Genomic DNA, 22,017 nt, shown 5'->3' on the forward strand with positions numbered 1-22,017 from the left:
AAAGGAATTAGATAGCTTGGGATATGGCCATGACTCCCTTTTTATCCAGGAAATATTCTGCACCCATACGTGTAACAAAGCATTGCTTTCCTAATGATTGCAAATGAAAACGCATACAATCAATTGCAGGATATTTCTGTCACACCTGGTAGGTTTCCAACAGTTCAGTTACTATTACTCTTGTGGTTTGCTCCCTGACAGGAGGAATAGCGAGAGACTTGATTGGCTTGTATGAAGTGTCGTCATTAAGGAGAATCATTTCTATTGGCTCTTCCTTTCTCCCCGGCCCTCTGCAGAATTGGAAACATCTCTATAAAGTCTCCATTAATCCCTTTAGGTTGTCGTGGACTGCTTCTCAAACACCTCTTTAAGATCCGCGGATCCGACTCTGCGTTCTGATGAAGGAAATGGCACCATTCAAGAGCCTGCAGAGTAATTCCATCTCACGCCTTAGTTGCTTCCCTGCATCGCTTCGTTTGGTAATGCACTCAACATGGCGTCCGTTATGTGGGGACTCTCCTTTCCTTATGACTTCATATTGTGAATCATCATCCCTACTTAACAAAATAAAACTAATAATATCAGGTTTTTAGCTAACGCCTCGTGACAGATCGCTCCAGCTTGTAAGCACTGTATTGATAGCCTTTGCTACCCAATTTATCAGCTTTCAATTTATTGACCTCAGAATGGCTGGCTTGGCCTTGCCTGAATGGAAATTTGGAACATGCAGGCTGGCTGGATCCATCTAAGAGAGGAGTGTTCAAAGAGCGAAATATCGTCCTGCACCAATAGCTGGTTAGGTTCCACTGTATCTTCTGGGGATCTTCCATCACGCACTGTGTGTCTCAGATATATCAGGTTGCCAGCACACAGCATACTGTAATCTAGTGTAGAGGCCCAGCCAAGGTCTTAGCCTAGAGGAAACCTCGAATGAGAGGCCCTGGAGGTTTAGAAACAGGAACTCTTTAGTTACTCGTGACATGTGGTTGATGTCCCCATGGCATATGATGGATTCATCACTGGCAAGCAATGACAGACTCTTGCATGCACGGACAGCACACCAAGCCTGTGAAGCCAGTGCCACTCTGACATGTAATGGATGCACACCTTTGGCATGCAATGAATGCATCCCTAACATATGATGCCCGTGGACCACTGCCATTTCATCAGAGTAGTCCTGCAATTGCCCCCTTTTAAAGTGATGTCTTTGTTACTGGCAAGCAGTGATATGGCATATTGAGGCCGCAACGTTGGCATGTGCTGACATCAAAAAGAGATGGCTTCACGGATGGCGTGAGCTGGCATCAATATTGTAAAGTGAAAGTTCCACCCTGGCATGTTTTGACTGCACCACTTGCAAGTGGTGGCTTCAGCCCAGCATATGAGGCAGTGCACTCTTAGCATGTGATGGCAGTGCCTCCCTGGCTTCACCTGGCCCCGCTCCCTGGATGGGAAGGAAGCATATCCCTGGCATATGCTAGCTACAGTTCTGGCATATGTCAGCATTGTTCCCCTTACATGTTAATATTTGGTACCATTACTACGGATAAATGTGACAGATTTACCACAGTCTAAAACCTTGAACGTATAACCACACAGTGCCATTCTCTTCAAGTTCACGTGGATCTTGCCTGCCAATCCAACGAGGAGATGTGGCGCATCACAGTTCGGGTCATATGGATTGACCTGATATATGTGCACACCCTCTAACCTGCCCATCCATTTTTAGCATCTTGGTTTCTTTCTTGAAGTTGCAGCAGCATGGATCTCCCAATCTGGTAGTTTAGTCGTCTGAAATTTCAGGATACATATCTAAGTTCCTGTATCCACCTCATATTTACGCTTCTGTGTCTGTATAACTCCTGAATTTACACGAGTCGCCCATCTCCCGGATTTTATATTTGTGAGGGCTCAGATTCCCTGTGGAGATGTATTCTCAATCCCATCCCACCTTGACCCCTTTGCCCTCCCCAGTGACCCTCCCCAAATATAGACATATCCCTATGTCCTTTAAACATCTTACTCTAACATGGAATAGAGCAGGCGGTCCCAAGTCCCCACCACTGCCAGTCTGTTGTTCCATGTCACATTTTGGCATGTTATGCCTTTGCATTGGTTGACAGTTGCTCATCCTTGTTTGTGCATATTAGGGTGCCGTTTTCAGATCTTCAAAGAATTCTGGGGTGTCTATAATATACAAAACGCATATTTGAGATGATTCACCTGGAAGTTCCACACCAAGCCTTCTCCTCCCAGAGAAGCCAAGTTAAAGGGAAATACTGTGGCACTCGTACAAAGTATGGCTCCTGCCTTTGATGGCTGATAGTCATCAGACCTTGTCCAAGAATACCAGCATTTTCATGTGAATGGATGGTGACCGTGTACTGGTGGTGTTCTGTGTGATGTGTGGGTAGGCACCGTGCATGCAGTGGATTTCTGTGTGATGTGTGGATAGGGATTGTGCATGCAGTGGAGTTGTGTGTGATGTGTGGTTAGGGAGCATGGATGCAGTGGTGTTCTCTGTGATGTGTGGATAGAGACTGTGCACGCAGTGATGTTCTGTGTGATGTGTGGATAGGGATTGTGCATGCAGTGGAGTTCTGTGTAATGTGTGGATAGGGATTGTGCATGCAGTGGTCTTTTGTGTGATGTGCAATGTTCCTCATTGTTCCCACATCTGGGTTTACATGTCCCTAGGGAATAGTTCAAAGCACAGTTATTAGAGGAATGCTTCCAATTGCAATTTTTCAGAGATTTCCTACATCTCCAGTATTGTAAGTGGAAAAGGACAGAGCCCCTTTAAGAGGGAAGCTCAAGACTATGGGAGGGAGCGGGAAGCGGGAGGAAAGGGAGGGGCAAGGGAAGAGGGAAGGCATTAAGGAAATGGAGGAATAAAGAGAAGGTCCTCAGTAACCATGGCTCTTGTGCTTTTTATCCGGAATGTATATGTAAGGCCCACCTCAGCAGTATAACAACTGGCAGCGAAGTGAAACATCCTGCGCTGTGGAGAAAATGGTCAAGAGAAGCCCATGGGAACAGGAGCTGTGCACCCAGCAGGCAGCAAAGGAGAGGCCACCTGAAGCCCAGCAGCAGTGAAGGGCCTGTGCGCCCAGCAGCAGTGAGGGGCCCATGCGCCCAGCAGTAATGGAGGGCCCGTGTGCCCAGCAGTAATGGAGGGCCCGTGCGCCCAACAGTAACGGGGGCCCGTGTGCCCAGCAGCTTTGAAGGGCCCATGTGCCCAGTAGTATCCGAGGGCCCGTGTGCCCTCAGTGACCGAGGCCCTGTGCGCCCGCAGTGGAGAAGGGCCCGCAAGCCCATCGGAGGGTCCGAGCGCCCAGCAGTTTTGAAGGGCCCGTGTGCCCAGCAGAATTCGAGGGCCCGTGCGCCCACAGTGAGGTAGGGCCCGTGCGCCCGCAGTGAGGTAGGGCCCGTGCGCCCAGCAGAGGGGGAGAGACGGAGGACCCGTGAGCCAGCAGCAACAGAACGCAGGCGGAGGGCCTGTGTACCCCGCAGCAGAGAAGAACACAGGAAGAAGACCCAGAATGCAGGACAAGGACCTGTGTGGCCATCAGGGAAGAGCAGAAGGAGGAGGGCTGAAGTTGCAGTGAGCCCAGCAGCAAAATTGCTGTGTATGCGCCCAGGAGACACCTAGCGAATTGGAACCAAGTATCCCGCTGCCGCGCTGAGGCGGGAATGTCCAAGGACAAGAGGAGCCCAGCTGCCCGACTGAGCTCAGCAACCCGCGACGCAACGAAGAGCAGATGGAGGGATGATGAGCCCGGCGGCCCGTATCGTAACATGGAGGAACAGGGAAGCAGATGTGACGCCAGTAAGAGACCCCACAGCCCTCCCCGCTGCTGCACAACAAAGGCCACGGCCGCACCATACAGCGCGCAAGGACAGATGCAAGCCTGACACCTAAACCCACACACCCAACATGCTCGCGAGCGTATGGAAAAAAATATATAATAATAAAAGGTTGACAACACTTGGAAAGGCACCCGCCGCATAAAGGGAATCCCAAAGCCGCCCGCCCCGTAGGCCGACCTGACAAAGGCCACGCAAAAATTGTGCAAGGACCACGCGGCGCACACAACCCCGCAGCAGCCGCACCCATCAGCCACCACGCACATGTGCACTGTGGTCCAATGCCCATGAACCGCACACCATCAACAGGACCACATCCAGGCGCAGGCAGCTGTCACAGGAGCGCCCACATGAAGGAGGATATTGAGATGAATAGTGAAAGTCACGTGGCATCCAAGTGCACTGACACAGCAGAGCAGCACTCACACAGAAAGCACCCTATCAAATAAACGTGGCAGGGAAAGTGTTACCAAAGGGCAACCCCACCACAAACCAGGCCCCCCAGCGGGCCCCAATACTAAATAAAATATCCTCAGAAATGGCAGATGTCATCTGAACAGGCCCAGGGAGCCACCCTAAACCCAGCACGAAGGAAAGGCAACTAAAGCCCACACCGGCCCACAACACGACGACTATGCGCACAATGACAGTGCGTCACAGGTCAAACACCACCACAAGGAAACGCACAGGAAATTGTAAGAAGACAGGCCTGGAAAGCTGCCCAAACATATGCGCACCAGCAGCAGAGAAGACCCGTACCAGACAGGACCGACAACAGTGAAAGTAAACGCAGCACCACCCATACAAACCAAAGGACCATACAAAAGTGCACAGCGACTCCATAACCAAACTAAACACCGGCCACCATGGTTGACCAAGCGCAAGCAGATGCCGACGGAAGTGCGCAAGCCCTAGCAGACTTGGTCCCCACATCATATACTGCCGTCATGAGACGCCCTAACTCATTCGCCTTGAACCCGCACCACGGCCAAGGAACAAGATGGGAAAAATGGGTCAAAGACTTTGAAGATTTCCTAGGTGCCATCGGGAACCAAGACCCGCCAAACAAACTCAGAATATTCAAGAACATGGTAGTTAAAGAGGTAAAGGACATCATCAAGACAATTCCAGCAAAAGACAAGACCACATACCAACTCCTCCTCGATGCAGTCAACGACAAGCTGACAGTAGACTCCAACAAAGACTACGAACGCCTTGCATTCAACCAACACAGACAGCGTCCGCACAAATCCATTGGATAATTCGTCGTACGTCTCCAGCAGAGGTTAGTGGACTGCGACTTTGCCAACTTCAATGATGAAGAAGCTATAAGACTAAGGATCATAGAAGGGTGCACCTCCTCAAAAAGCCCCTGCCCCTAGCGAAAATACTCAATCTGGCAAAAACATACGAGAGAGTTGACGTACAGGCAGCCGCCATTGAAAGGAAAGTTGAATGCGACGCCATCCCGGCCCTCACGGAAGGGCAACCGCAATGCACTAAGCCCACTCGGCCCTGGAGAAGCAGGAAACTTAGAAGACACCGGCAACAAAGCCTGAGCAAAGAGCAATGCCACGGGCGAGGGTGGAAAGACACACACAGACAACCATACCCAGCCTTTGGATGAACATGCTGGCGCTGTGGCCAGGAAGGTCACCTTCAGGCAATGTGCAGAACAGGACCACCCACAAGCTTGGCATGCCAACCCACACCACCAGCCCAGGAAAGATACCCGAGTACACCTAGGGCACGGTTCGACATCATGAAAGACATCAAGGACATGAACATCAACCCACCCAGACATCACAGGCATGCACACCCCCTCTGCTCTGAGTTAACCCACCCAAAAGGGAACAGACTGGCACTTGGCACACGAACCTCACCCGTTCTGCGAGAGGACTATGAGCCTCTCAACCACCCAATACCCTTCAAGAAATCGTACGAGGGAATGCGGAAGCCACAGGAAACGTCGGCACAAGGCAACTGTACCAGACAAGGGTGGAAGAATACCCCCTAGACAAACCCCAAGACCATGTCGTCCAATGGAAGACAGCACAGACAGTGCAGCCAAAAGGACAGTCACGACGCGACCCAACCCAAGGAGATTGCAGAGTGCCTGACACCATCTGCATGATACCGAGTCCCACCATAGGGCACAGCTGTCTCAGCCGCCGGACAGCACTACAACATGCACTCGTCAGTATTCACTATAGGTCATTCGAAGCAACCCACAAGAAGGACCATGTGCCCGAGCAAGATGCAGGAGAGGCAAGCAAAGCTGAAGGACAGACGAACCGCACAGATCCCATCCAAGCGACAAGGAACTACGGCAAAATGACGCCAAAGGACTTCCTCCTCCACGAGTTATACTTTGAAGAGCATGAACCAACAAAAGGGGAAGCGATCGAGAGGGAGGAAAAGGAGAGAGCAGAGACTTATGAAACACCGCAACGAGAGAGCGCGGAAGAGACCCACAAGCAATCAAGCAGGCCCCATCGTGCCACAAAGAGATCCCAACGGCTCATCGAGCAAATGTAACCCGAAGTCTCATGTTAAGCAAGGGGGAGGTGTTGTAAGTGGAAAAGGACAGAGCCCCTTTAAGAAACAAGCTCAAGACTATGGGAGGGAGTGGGAAGCGGGAGGAAAGGGAGGGGCAAGGGAAGAGGGAAGGCATTAAGGAAATGGAGGAATAAAGAGGAGGTCCTCAGTAACCATGGCTCCTGTGCTTTCTATCCGGAATGTATATGTAAGGCCCACCTCAGCAGTATAACATCCAGCAGGTCTTTTCTGTTGTGCCTCGAGCAATCCCTCATGTGTGTCAGTTTGTTCCTCTGCGCTTCTTCAGTCTTCTGTGGTTTCTGCATCTTGTCATCCACGTTCCCCATATCCTGGGTGTTTGAAATTCTCTGGCCCGTCTCTTTCTTGTGCGTTCTAATTTGTAGCCGTACTCAGAGGGTTTCTTGCACAGAACATATTATTCTTGTTTTCCCTTCTCTGAGTCTAATGTGCCCGCACCTTCACCCACAGCTTCCCTTCCTTCCTCTTCACCTTCTGTTATCCCAGGTGCTCCTCCCTAATTGGCAGTCAGGAGTTCCCAAGCGGAGAAACACTTAGTGCTGGTACTTGCCCTCTACGCACTTAATATTCAAAATGTGCGGTCCGAATGGCTGTCCCAGACCTCCACCATCTTGCTGTACCCTTGTCAGTGCCTCGCTATTCTGACTCGCTGTAAACCACTGCACAGTGCCGTGTGTTATGCCCTGGATGCTCTGTGCAGAAAAGTGCCTGTCCATGCAGGGCTCAGCCCAGGATGCCCACACTACTGACCCAAGACCAGTAACCGGTGACTGTTGGGTAGTCTTCCTCCACTTACCAGTATTTTCTTTATGTCCTTTTCCACAGCTTTTGGCCTGGTCATCACTTGAAGGCCACTTCCATTGCTGCCTTCCCTACTCTTTCCAATTGTTCAACCAGCATCACTTCCCTGGCCCGTTCACTTGAGCAAGCTGCATGCAGTGCAGTTCTGCCGCTCTGCGGCTTAGCTGACGCTGGCCTTGTCCTCCTCCCTGTGCAGCCCTTGCTCTCTCCACTGGGCATCCTAAATGCTGGTGCACCATGGACGGTCCTGTTCTATAGCACCACCCGGATGCCCAGGGGATTGAAGGGGGTGGGGGTGAGGTGCGCGGGCATGCAGCTCTTCTGGGTAACAAACAACAGTTGCTCTTCTGGGGAGTTAATTTCGAGATCTGGCTGCCCTCAGCGCATTCTGAGAATGGATCGTTTGCAATGGTTTCGAGATGTGTTAACAGGGAGAAGTATCTCTAGGTTTGGAACTCCTCTTCCAGGCAACCATATTCTTGGTTGCTGCTTCTCCCTCACAACCAATATCCCTGTGTGCTTCGTATGCAGAGATTTTAACTGTGAGGTTGCTAACATCCTGCCTACATTGCAGCCCGTATCTTCCACAGTGAGGTTGGCATCTGGGCATAGGAATATTTTGAGACAAGCTAGTGATGTGACCACTGTACAGAAATATATCAAAAAAAGTAGCAGGCGCTCCTCTCCAGAAAGAACATGGCATGATAACCTGTTCTGAGATGAGTTTGCAGCACACGCTTTTTGCTCGCTGTACCTTTCACAGATAGGAAATAACCATTTGCATATCAGTCTTTGTCCCGCCCACATGGGCAGCCAAGCACCGAAATGCTATGGCAATTCCTCTCTGAACCAAGAGTACCATCAGCAACCCCATACACATGTTTAAGCTTGTTGGGCCTCATCAGTGAGGTGCAGCTGTGCCTCTCTGAGCACAGTGAGCAGGGAGTCCACGTCTGGTTGCCCCCAGGTAACTCAGGGTAACCAACCCCAAGTTCCTTGTAAATATATCAAAAAAGGTAGCAGGCGCTCCTCTCCAGAAAGAACATGGCATGATAACCTGTTCTGAGATGAGTCTGCAGCACACGCTTTTCGTTCACTGTACCTTTCACAGATGGAAAATATCAATTTGCATATCAGCCTTTGGCCTGTACAGAAATAGGCTGGAAAACTGGAGCCCACACGCTTGATGCGGATGTGTCTATCTGTATCTCATATTTCAATAGATGTTTCCTTTGTTTGCGCTTCTCGCATTTTCCATTGGGCAGATCTTATTATCCGATCTTGTCCCTGCAATGAGAGGGACGCTGATGCAGACATAAAGAGTTCTTCGTTTCCAACAAGCATGAATTCACTATCAATACATACGACTTTGCAAAAAAAGTGGTCAGAATTGGGCATTAAAAACTGTACTTTGAAGTAGGCGGTATATAGTCCAAATGTAGGCATCGAATGACTGCAAGTGTTACATCATTTACCTATCAATAGACCTAGGGTGAACTCCTTCACAGTTTGAGGTAATGCTCGAATTTTTAGAATTATTCCACCCAACTCTGACTGATGCCCTCAATGTAAGTGATGTGGCTGCCTCAGAGACTAACGGAAACTAGAAAACATTGGTCCTCATTACGAGGTTGCCTGTGGACTACTGGCAACCTCACCTTACCGTTTCCGCCACCTGACATCCTGGTGCTACCGGGCTATCACAAGCGGCGAAGGAATGGTAAGTTCCCATTCCTGTGGAGTACCATAGACCCATAGGACTCTACGGGAATGGGAACCCTGAAGCACCGGCACCGTTGGTAACAGTGCACGTGCTTCAGTGAAAGATCTACTGGAAGAGGCCTGAACTACCGGCAGGTCATGCCTGTCGGTAGTTCACAGACCCTACCGGCAGACTCGAAGTGAGCCGGTCCATACCGGCAGCTTTACTTCCGGACCTGCTCACTTATAATGAAGCCCACTGACATTTATACGCTTCCAGGAAAGCTTGCAAAGGTAATCAGTTGAGCAAACTGTCAGTACTTGCTAAGATTTTAAAACACAGAAAGGAGCCTGAGGAAACAAACACAACACCTTGTGTTTTTCTCATTTTTCCCTTGACGGAACAGACATTATATTCCATTAGTAATACTCTTCCATGTAGCCACTCATTAAAGTATCGAACATCTGACAGTAAAAAGGTGGGTGTCAGGCAGTTATTGGGTAACATTTTTAAATATGACGTCTTTTTGTTAGGCATACAAAAAATGGCTACAATTGATGTGTACCGTGCCATTCGACATGTTGCCACTATTAGTAAGTTAGTCTTGGATGAATTCAGCACATTGCATATGTACATAGATAATGCTATAACATTTAAATGTACCAACAATAGAGAACACTACTAATTCCTGCTAAATTACATTCTGTAGTTCAACAGAAACTTCCAGTCTAGCAATGTCATGTGACGCCATTATTCCCTATGAAACCTACATGCCATATCCCTCTCAGGTGTGCTTTGTAGTTTCTACCCCATGATTCATTTCTGAAATGTAGCATCTACTTTTTCTAGTCATTTCTTTTCTCTTTTTCCTTCTTCCGACTATTGAAGTTATAATAAACAATTACAAAACAATTTGGGGAATACATTTACATAGCAACAGCATGGTCAAGAAAGTACATACCGCAACATTCCTTGCTATACATTGTAGTTCCAAGCTTCTGTAAGGTGATTGCAAACTGATTGTAGATTTTTACCACTAGTTCTTTACAATTAATTTCTTAATCCAGCTGTTGCGTCCATAGAGACTATTTACAGAACATTTTCAGGCATTTGGTGGTACAATATGTCATTAAATACTAAATAAGTATTGTTAAAAGTAAAGTCAATCATGCCCAATAGCATCTGTGTATGTGCTCAAAAGCTGGAAGAGTGGTCTCCTATGAAATGACTTACTCCGTGGATGCTTTGAGAATTCATAAAAGAAAGTCCTAATAAATGTGGCAAATTAGTAGTCAGCTTCCCGTGGAAAAAAGTAGTCAGCTTCCTGTGGAAAAAAGTAGTCAGGTTCCTGTGGAATAAGTAGTCAGGTTGCCGTGGAATAAGTAGTCAGGTTGCCGTGGAATAAGTAGTCAGGTTGCCGTGGAATAAGTAGTCAGGTTGCCGTGGAATAAGTAGTCAGGTTCCAGTGGAAAAAGTTGTCCGGTTCCTATGGATTGTCCTGTCACCTGTTGCAGGCATCTCAAGTGTCTTTAGTGAAAGAAGGTAAATGGTACATACACGATTTAAATAAATTGAGCAATGCAACTCAATGATGGGTCAATCAGAGAGCCGATGGAGCTTAACAGCGGTTGCCCAGGATGGTTTTGTAAAGATTTGTGGACTTCTGTGACCAGATGAAGAGTAGAAACAGTAGGGAATCCGACACGTAAATACTAAAATTACAAAAATTCCTCATCAGCTACAAGGCCGTTTCCACGCCATCCTGCTAGTAGAGGGAACTCATGGGCATTAAAATCAATGTGGTATCTCTTTTATCTTACAGGACGAGACCCTCGGAGGTACAGTTCTCTTCTCCAGACCACATGTTGCCCCTCCGATGCCATAATGACAATTTCTTTATTGGTGTTTAAAGCCATTCAGGGCATTATTGTGTAAGCCTCAGAGTGTAGCATGGTGTAAAACCAAGGCGTAAGCCCTTTAAACATTACTTGCACATTCGGGTGGATTGCACAATTTTTATGGAGGTACTGTTGGGGAGAAGCTGGACCCCCACCAGGGCTGTGGGAGGCCAGCAGCTATGGGAGACCCCAACACCTCCCATTTGGCCCACAGGAAAGCAACAGAGACCGAAGCAGGCAGCCACATGTTCCAAACTGCGTTTATTCCTGGGCAGCAAAAAAGAAAAAACAAACACGCAGAGCTTCGTGCACATCGAAAGTCCAGGCGCCGTCTCCCCTGGGGCTGGCTTGCAAGCCAGCTTTGTAACACACTGCAGGCTGACATCACAGAATTGGAACAGCTCCGAGAAACCTATCTCATCCTGCTATTGGCTGCTGAGTTATAGGTTCCCTACGTAACCCTTATAGAGAGCCTGATAATTGGACATTACAGTTTTGCGTCAGTGGGTTGGTTTAGCTGTGCCACCCACCATTACGTAATTCTAACTTGTTGCATTATTAACTTGTTCCCATCACTTTTTAGCTGAAACAAGTTTTCCGTCCGTGCGCTTTCAGTGTTCATTGGCTAGGGCTGAGCCATTCTTGTTACAATTATGTTTCAAATGGTGTGCGAGTCTTTGCGAAAATGTCTTTTGTTCCCAGAAAGAAAAGAAAAAAACACACTGGGCTTTGGTGCTTTGCCGTGGCTTAGTCGCATTCGTGGAGAATTAAAAAATGTTTGTCTGCAGAAAGCAATCTTATCTGACTGTGCGACCTTGGCTGCTCGTGGGTTTGCGAGGAGTATTGGTGAAGGTATCTGCAGCTAGTGTTCAGTGAGAGAAATGAACTTGGCTGTAATTTTCCTGAAACATGGCTTTACACTGCGCAATTAGACCATGTTAATTCATATAGGCATTTGCAAGCCTTTAAACAGGGATTCTTGTGTTTGAAGATTCTGATATTGCTGCATTGATTCTAATTAATGTAGCATGGAAGTTGCACTGTTGGTGAAGTGGGTGTCTTTCAGCATATTTGTCACCCATGGGTGCGCTGGATTCTGGTGCAAATGATAAGTGCGCTGCTTATTCTTCCTGCTGCTCTGTCTCTTCATCTGCCTGGGGTGAGGGGGCAGGAGTTTGACCTCGACTCTCCCTCTTCAGTACATTAGGGGCACAAGTCAGATTTATCATTATCACTGTGCAGTCCTCCCCTGCTTTTAATTTCCTCCTGGTTTTACGCCAGGAGGAGATATTCTTCTGATGTAGAAAAACAATGCATTACCATGGAATCTATCTGTTTTTAGCACCTGCCAAAATCAGAATAATGCAAGAGGAATCCAATGTAAATGTGGTCTGCCCTCAATGAATGGAAAGCAAGGTGTAAAGGGGATGTTCCCTGCTTTTGCACATTGGTTTGCACATGTGGAGGATTGCGTGGAGTGGATCCAACAGCACGTACACACTGACCTTGGTGGTCCTCATTAGCACATTTTTATAAAACAACCCCCATACAGGTCACATTATTTTTTGGTTAAATGATCAGGCTTAGGCATGAGCCAGTTCATCGTGTCTAAATCTTCCAAACCATCCATTGCCACAGTTCCACCAAATTACCTGAATTACCCATCGTGGATGTCAAGAACGGATACAGCTTCTTCACTTTCTAGGAGCTTCATCTCAAATCTTAGTCTAGAAATATGCAATCAGTTTGGGCTTTGAACGACCTATGTCATATTTATTGGTGCAGAGTGGGTATCCTACTCCCAAAAATGTTAGACGGGGCTACACATTTTTCAGTTCTATCCCATTCCATTGCCAGTTGATTTTCGCAGAATTTTTGGCTGCCGATTTTTGTCCGAAAAAACTCATTGAATTTGTTCTTTTACATTGGTATTGCGTCCTTTTGCCAACACCCGTTTTTCTGATTGGTGTTTTGCTACTGGAGTTTTGCTGAAAATTCCCATTCACATTTTTTGGGGGGTGGGAAAGGGTAAATAAAGGGTTGGGAGAAGGTAAATGAAGAAAAATGGGAACTTGGGGGGAACTCCCCAAAAATAATGTACAAAAAATGTTGCTTATGTTTTTGGGCAAAACTCCTGCGGCAAAACACCCGTCGGAAAAAAGTGGGTCAGAGAAATGACATGGAACGGTTACATTTGGGGGTTCCTCTCCAATTCCCCTTCCCAGTTATTGATCTCTGATCACGTCAGAGAGAGGAACGAAGAGCCCCAACTGCGACAACTCTTAGATTTCCACCATAGCATCAGATGCCACAAGAGGTCCTCTTTTTAAGAGTTGAACGAAACAATTAAACAGTGCAATTGATGCTATGGTGAGACATGACAATAGGAACAGAGCCATGCTCTCATTAAGTGCATGCAATGTTTGCAGAGGTTTCGTAAATTCACTAAGTTTTATGGAGGAATGTGCAAGGATATTTGCACACTTCTGCATCTTGTGCACACTGAGTCAATCTCACAATACCTCTAATTCAATGAGAGGTCTTGCACAGTTGGGAGGGCTAGCAGCACAGGGTGGCATTGGTACTGGTGGACCTCTAATGAGTGTGCAAGATCCAAGATTGCGCAATAACGGAGTGCCTGACATTCTACAAACAAAAGGCTGATTGATGGTACGTTTACATGTTCATCCACCTGTGATTTTTATATACATAATGCGACCCATTTTCTCATGTCTTTGGTTACCTTAGGCAGATGAAGGGATGAAAATCCAGATCATCCTCATTGGATGGGCCTGCATGACTGTTTGCCTGGTTTCGTATACTGCTGCTTTCTCCCATGGTGCGAGCCTTGCCGCCTGCCATGACATGAGGCCCAAGCACATTCGGGCCCAGCCACAGAACCCCAAGAAGAACTATGTCACAATCTACACCAACCGATCCTTCTACCTTCCAGGCGACAGAGTACCAGGTGAGGATTCACAGCACTGCGATGTTTACTATGAACCGAGTCTACAGAGAGCAATGCCACCATGACGCAGTGTAAGTGCATACATAGAGCAATGAGGGAGATTAATGAAACCAGATTAGCTGGGTTGATGGAGGAGCCCCTGAAGATTCTTCCATTAGCACAACTAATCCACTAAGCAGTGGTGGGGCAATTTAGATTGTCTTAGAAATCAGCAGCTATCTAGCAGCTACTGAACTTAGGACACGTTGGAAAGTCCAAATGAGTGCCCGCCATGCACCTCTGAACATTATACCCACAGTTAGAGTATGGCCCTGACTGTGCAATGGCAGGTGTTCAGATGTGTTTTATGCATGTCATTGTGGTCTTCTGAGTATGCCCAATGTTCTGCCATTTAGTGCATTCAGAAAGCTTTGCCACTGTCTTGAACAAAGCGGTAGTTGGGTGCGGCATGGATGCATCACTGGGGGCACTGGCTATATCAATGCAGAAAGCTGGAGAAGGGACACGGGGTGAGAAACGGGTCACAGATGTGGAGAATGATAGTGGTCAACACCAGCGGACCTGCGCATAGATGGGGAGTGCAGATAGAGTGGTGTATATGATGCGTAAAGGTATTGGTAAAGGACCAAGTGGTGTGCGCTATGTCCAATCAATCACTTGAAAGGGGCCGAACTGCATCGCCAGCGTCTCAAAGTAGGTGCACCCGTCAGAACCCACAGGTAGCAATAGAATAATTGAAATGTAGCAGGCGCGTCGCGCTCGTGATCTAATATCCAACTCAAACAAGGAAAACAATCGAAGTCCATATCAGTATTTGGTGAAAGTAGTGTCAATGGTGTCTTTATTCTGCAGGATGTCAGCCGACACGTGTTTCAACGTTCGCCGTTTTCAAGGCAGTCGTCATCAGTATAATGCCCAATTGTAAAAATATATTGTTTGGATGCTTTCTTCACGAGAATTTGAATGCAGAAATATTGGTTCCATATTGTGGATTATCATAAATGCGTGGATACATTCAGTGATGCAGAGTCGTCATTTTGGGCAGGTTGTGAGTGTGTCAAGGGTTAGAGTTCGTTAGATTGACTTTTTTTAGGGAAATACAAAGTAATGTGTTTACTTTGTTTTCCTTATTTTCCATCCTCCTTGTTCCGAGTGAGATTATTTTGAGGCTCAGTCGCACCTTCCAACCCCCCTTTGGGAATTTCAGCTGGATTTAATGATCTTGCTATGTAGTTAGAATCTTTGCTTGCCGTAACGTCAATAAAATGTCACCAGTGTTATTGATAAAGTCCTGAAAGGAGCCACATTCAGGGTTTCCATGAAAGCCCTCACTTACATTCCAGGGCCACAAAAGACTAAATGAGATACCTGGAAGCTCCCAGCTGCCCGCGTCTGGCGCGTCTCAGTGGACTGCTGGCTGCTTTCTGCACTTTGCGTGCACTTTGTGAGCGTAGAACACAGGCTCATTCTGCGGCGTCCTCACCTGATGTACACCAGGGACGCCACCAAAATCCTGGATCCAGGTACCCAGCTCTACAAGGGCAGACTGAGACTGGCGAATAGACTTGTTTATCGAATGCACCTCATTGCCTCTGGCCTGTACCGCAAGCTGCCACTGGCCACAATATTAAAAACAAACCATCACTAACTGGCAAACAAAGACGGTTTGCATGTCACTGATAGAGGGTGTCAATCTGATGTCGTTGCTGAAAAAGAAACATGTTGTTTAGAGGCATAATGCGCTTTTAATTTATGCTTATTTCCTCTGTTTTCAGGACAAACCGAGTCTTTGAGCATGTAAACAGTATCACCGTAGTCTTACAGTGAACGTTACAACACTGTTCTGCTCACGGACATGCTTATGCACCCGCAATATACGTGTATATTTACGTCACGATGCTGGTTGTGGTGAATGACCAAAACTATGGTTGCAATAAGTAGAGCTCACTATTGCTGTGGTGTATGTTGACATTTCGGAAATAATTTTTTTGCAGGGATGTTTGTTACAGTAGCACTCAGTGTTTTCATTTTTCTAACATTTTTGTCAGGCTGTGCATTTTGGCGCAACACAGAGATCCTAAACTGGTGCAATGTGTGTGAGGAATTCGAACATCCGCATGGTCGGATTGCGCACCCCTGGACTTTTCTGAAATTGTAAATGAAATTGAATGATGGTAGATGAACCACCCTAAAATGTGTGGGGCTAATCCGCAGCACATTTTCCTATGCTCACCACACAACATAAGCATAGACCCATGTACTCTGGGTGGACACAGCCTACATGTGCAATTGCTCTGCCATATTTAGTTGGGATATGGACAGGAGGAGTACACAATGCATCTCTAGAAGGGGGAGGGCCAAACCGTCCCCCTGCCATGGCCAGCCTAATTAACTAAAAAAGGCTCAATGTATTTGCCCTGTCCTTTTGTTGGGTCCTGTAGTAGGGGGCAGCAAGTTGGCTACTAATCACACAATCATTCAAACAGGCCCATATGGGGCCTGGCTACAGAGGCTAACAAAGGAGACAGGAACTCCTAACAACCTTTCATATGCAATTGCGCCAACCTGATAACAGCTCCCGCACTCAGTATCGATTTACAGTGAAATGTCATGTCTGGGGCGGCATATTTACAGTAGTCATCTCTGCAGCTGGACTCCACTCAGAAGGTATGAGTATGTGGTTTGACGGAGTCAGAAAGTCCGGTCTCGCCGCAGCTTCAAGAGAGACCTGCTGCTTTAAAAAGGGACCACAGAGAGCTAGATTAACCAGGGGACCTCTTCATCCACAACAGACAGGAAAATGAGTGGGACTTGGTATTATATGTATTCACCCCTTTACCTTTTCTGTTGCAAAGCACTCTGGTTATCTTCAATGCATACAGGAGATTGTTGGTGGGTACCCAGTATTGGATCATTAAGAGAGGCTTATCCTACACCAATCCTTGCCATAATGACATTTTTTAATTGTAATTGGTTTCTAGAGCCATTCAGGGCATTATTGTGTAAGCCTCAGAGTGTAGCTTGATGTAAAACCAAGGCGTAAGCCCTGTAAACATTACTTGCACATTCAGTGGATTGCACAACTTTTATGGAGGTACATTAGGGGCACAAAGTCACATTTAACATTATCACTGTGCAGTCCTTCTCTGCTTTTAATTTCCTCCTGGTTTTACGCCTGAAGGAGATATTCTGCTGGCGTAACAAACAACACATTACCATTACACTACCATGGAATCTGTCTGGTTTTAGCACATGCCAAAAGCAGAAGCATGCAAGAGGAATCCAATGTAAATGCTGTCTGCCCTGCATTAATGACAAGCAATGTGTAAAGGGGATTTTCCCTGCTTTTGCACATTGGTTTGCACATGTGGAGAATAGCGTGGAGTGGATCCAACATCATGTACATGCTGACCTTGGTGGTGATCATTACCACCTTTTTATAAAACAGGTGGTCCAATTGGCTTTAAAAGAGGGCCAAGCCCTTCTTTTGGCAGATCTTCTGAAGACTTTGCAAGGGGTAGGAAGGAGAACTCAGCCTCGGACCCTGACTGAAGGTACAGTCTGCCTTACATCTTCTACCAGTGAAGGAACGCCATGACCTCCAAGAGGGAAGCAAGATCCCTCCCCAAAACATCTCCCAGGGAACAGAGGGAGCTATTGAATCCAGAGGACCGTCCAGCAGCTCCAGAACCAGTACCCAGCCAGCACACAGCATGCCCTGCTACGCTCTACAGCAAGCTTCCTAGGTGGAAAGTGCCAGAGAGTCTCTGAACAAAACCAAGGGCAAGGCAGTTGCCTTGCCACTCTCTACTCAGCTTAGGACCATCCACCTTAAGGACGACACAAGCCCAGTGGAAAAACTAGGAGCAGTGCATCGACAAGCATCTACTGATGTTTGTCTTAAAGGACATTTTTTAGCCAGTCAAGCCCCTTGAGCTGCAACCGACTGCACTGACTGACTACCCTGCAGTCACTAAAGCTGTCCAAGATACCGCAACTAGTGCTTCAGAACCACCGACCAGCACTGAGACAACAATTCCTGGCCCGAGCCACCATGTAGGCCATACTGTAGTCATCTGTCCAGCTTCACTCGCCAAACTGCCATCTTGAACTCTGTAGCAGAAGCTGCAAAGCGCCCTGAAACACACTCAACCCAGTTGAGCACCAAGAACTCCTACAGCATGGTTTTGGCCCCCTGGTCTTTCTCCAAAGGCCCCAAGAGACATTTTAAGACCCATTGCTCCCTTTGTGTGGAAACCAAGTATCCTGAAACTATTGCGATTAATCATTATACCGACTACCCTCCTGCCAGTATCCAGAGTGCATCCCTTTTCCTTCTTGGAAACTATCTGTCCTCTGCATTCATTTACAGGGTGGGTTGTATTTTGTAGTGTGCTACAACTGTCTGTTGTGATTATAATAAAGTAGATATTTTTATACAACCTTGACTGGACAGTCGTCCCTTTTATCATTGGGTAATAAGTGTATTTTCGCTGTGTTGCTTCTAAGCAACGATCCACAACCTTTTAGTGATAAGCCTTCCATTCCATCAATGTTACCAAAATTGGACAAGGAGGTTTATAACTTGCTTGTGTTTCCAAACTGTTCGGATCCCTTCTGGTGTACTAGAGGTGTGGGGCTGGCTGATGGTTTAGAAACCGATGTTCATCCCTGGACCACTGGTGCCCCCTAAATTGATTTGTCACAATATGAATGGAATGCCTTGCCATGTATCAAGATCAGACTAAGGTTGAGACTGTTCTAGAACTACAATAGGATTCCATCAGTGGTAGTATATATCCCATGCAAAGGGCAAAAGTACATGTAACTGAATAAGAAAAACAGTTTACCGCACTCAAAAGCTCAGTTGCCACCTTTATTTGCAGAACACATTTTAAAAAATGAAAATCCACACTACCCACCAGCCAGGGGCAAGAGGGCAAAGGTCAACGTGTTTTTCTCCCACCAAAAGCTTTGTCAAGACTGAATGTTAGCATGTTAGTATGACCTTGGTTTTTAATATGTTATTATTATTTCCAAGAATACAGACATACTGATGTTAATAAGTCATCAAGCAGCTAACTTGGACTTGCTTCATTCCAAGTTATCTTATTTTCTTCCTAAAATGCACAATATCTTTATATTTGCACAAGTTGCTACACAGCAGTGAAATGGTGATTCATTGCATTCCTGTGTTATGCCCACACAATCATGATCATTCTCATCTCTTTGGGTCCTGTATGTCCCTTGTCACCAAGGGGGTCAATGAGTTCCATAGCATCCATTTTAAAGAAGTAAAGCTGTTGCTTTAGACTCATTGTAAGGTGATAAACATCAATCTATATGTGGTATTTGACTATTTCCTATCAGACATTACTGCTTCAGTACATTTGAAATACATTTGTTATCTCGAAGAACAAAGAAGTTACATCAGTAGTAATGCACGCAAGTACATAGGAGTGAGGAATTAAACTAAAAAAATGAAAGAGTATGAAAAGAGAAAAGTAACACTCTAAAGGAAATTGAAGAAAACAGGAGAGAGAAAAAGATGTGAATAAACAGGAGAAGAGATATGGAAAATGATGGTAACAAAAGGAAAGATAAAAGGAAGATGGAAAGGCAAGGGAGTGAGAGATGATAAGATGGGAGGAAGAGGGAACTGGTTGAAAGTCTAATTCTTCTGTTCTTTTACAGTCTGGTTTTCCCCAACTTGAAATTCAAGAACAGGCGTGATCCTTTTGAGATGTTAGGTCAATGTGGTTTGATGCCATCAAGTCTGCTAATCATCCTCATCTCCTCTTGCCTCAGACTGCATTCCTTATTTTGACCTCTTTTATTTCTCTACATTTTCTTATGTTGAACTATTTCAGTTTTGTTTTATCTTTAATATTGTGCGATTCAGAATGTAATGCTACAGGATAGGGATTTCCTCCCCTGATGGCCTTCAGATGTTCATGGATTCACATCACCAGTTTCAAGATGTGCAGAGGGGAGGGGCGCAAGGGAGAGGTGTGGTGGTGCTCATGGAGAAGTGCTAATAAGAGAAGAACGTAAGTGCAACCTCCCGAGGGGATGGTGAGCCTAAATAAGTGCAGTAAATAGACAGCGGCTGGTATGAGAGATGTGGGGGGTCAGGGCCCGGAGTATACATAAGGTCCCTGCACATCAGTCAGGCTACTGTACGATTAGCAGGGAAGAAAGGAGGAGAAGGAAGAGGTAAGGAGAAAGGTCTTGAGGCGTTTTTGGAACTTAAGGAGGTCCTGCTCAAGACGCAGAGGGAGGCTATTCCACAGAGGAAGCCCACGAGGAAAGTGATTGACCACCAGCTCTCCGTTTAGAAAACCGCTTCACATGCAGGGAGTTGGTGTGAGAGGAACGCAGGAGTCTAGAAGGGGAGTATTTAGTCAGGAAGCGTTGACGATAGAGTGGTCCCTAGCCCCAGATAACCATGTGGGTGATACAGAGGGATTTGATTTTATTCTGCGCTGAGACCGGGAGCCAGTGAAGGCTTTGTAGGGCAGTAGGGATGCGGTCCCTGTGCTTGAGGCCAAGGATAAGTCTTGCTGCCCTATTCTGGGTTAGTTGGGGGGGTCGCAGTGTGGATGAAGGAAGAAGCTTTTCAGAACTTAAAGATAAAGATTTATATTTACTATTCCAAAATCCAGGAAACACAACCAAAATAATATTGCACAATCTCTATTTCATATCAGTGTTCTAATAATGACCAGTTTTAGAACTGACATTTATATTTGTGCTTACATTTTTCAATGCCGTTATACAAAAAGAAATGTCACTCTCAAGTTAATAGTCTTCATGGTTTTGCATTTACATACTTAGGAAACACCAGAAATTATTGCTACACCACTTCTTAAATAATCGCTCATACATGTTATTCAGCGTTCCCATAGAACACAATTCCAAGATGGCAGCACTATTGTAGAGTCAAAACAAAAGCAGGGGAGAAGAAGAATAGTTCCCTTTCTAAGAGTGAACTGTAACTATAAAAAAGGGTGTAAAATGGCACCCAGTAAGATGAGAATGCCAAATAAAACGTGTGTACCAACACTTGGCTAATTAGCTATGATGACAGTAAAACAGAATAAATAATTACTTAAGGAGGTAGAGATTTAGGATGGGAGATTATCTCATCCGGTTAGAACTTGTTAGAAAATATTACAGGTCATGATCAGGCCAGATAGCTTTTAGACCACACTGAAATGCTGCTCCATTGTGTGCAATGTAGATGCTTAAACAAGATGCACACAATAAATGTACTTCAAGCGCTCACCAATTAACACAAGGCTTCCATTTTAAAAGAGAATTTGTAACCCAGTTCATCATCCATCAATGTCAAATGTGCATTAGCTATGAGAGGTCAACAGAAGAGGTGAATGCCATTCAGATGCACTGTGAACAGACACCTGCCTTGGATTAGTTAAGGTGAAAGTTCATTTAGAATGCACACTTAGTGAATTAATCTGATAGTGGTGACATGGAAAGGGAATATTTAGATGAATGGTTGTTGCTGCCTTCTTGTGAAGAACTGCTTCAATTGCATACCAAAGTAATACTTAATGTTGCTACAAATAGAAAATATAGTCCCAGTTACAGGATGTTTGAAAGAAGACATGTGTGTTGCGTACTCACACACCTTGCATCTTGTGCATTTAGAAAAAACAAATATATTATGTGCCAGCCACGTATGTGGTTTAGCTGGAGCTAGGAATCTGGAGACAAGTTTTTCTTTCAAAGAAATGGAAGGTAAGGCCGGGGCTGGCTCAGAGAACTCTGTTTAGATACTTGCCAGTATTTGGAAATAATATCTCAGGTCAGATTAGAAGCAGACCCATAAGTAAGAATTAGTCAAATTATTTGATTGCTTTCACTGGTATTAGACCTGGATGCAGTCAAAAGAGAGTTTCGATCAAGACTGTGTGCATTTACAAAGGCACGTTCTATAATGTTTAGAGTAACCCCTTGCGGCAAAGTGGGAAGCAGCCAAAGCACTCTAAATATCAAAGTCTGACAAATCTGAACAGTTGTGATGGAACTGCACAAACTCCCCGTAGGGGATGCTATTAAAGCAGATCCTGGGATGATTGCTCGTAGGTGACAAGGGATGATTAGAACTTGTGGGTTTTCAGAACTTGGTAGTGCTCAAACTATTCACCCATTTAGTTACCCTCACATCCATAAAGCGGTAT

At 46.1% G+C, this 22,017-nt stretch overlaps 1 protein-coding gene across 1 annotated transcript in view; it reads left to right on the plus strand.

The window, feature by feature from the left end:
• REELD1 (reeler domain containing 1) overlaps positions 1-22,017 on the plus strand; it is a 258,348-nt gene that overhangs the window by 31,988 nt on the left and 204,343 nt on the right. The window contains exon 2 of the mRNA XM_069631236.1: positions 13,594-13,813. Within this exon, the coding sequence (XP_069487337.1) occupies positions 13,594-13,813 (220 nt within the window). The remainder of the gene's footprint in view (positions 1-13,593; positions 13,814-22,017) is intronic.

The sequence above is a fragment of the Ambystoma mexicanum genome, chromosome 6q (genome assembly GCF_040938575.1).
Source record: "Ambystoma mexicanum isolate Mex_15411 chromosome 6q, UKY_AmexF1_1, whole genome shotgun sequence".
NCBI classification, from domain to species: domain Eukaryota; kingdom Metazoa; phylum Chordata; class Amphibia; order Caudata; family Ambystomatidae; genus Ambystoma; species Ambystoma mexicanum.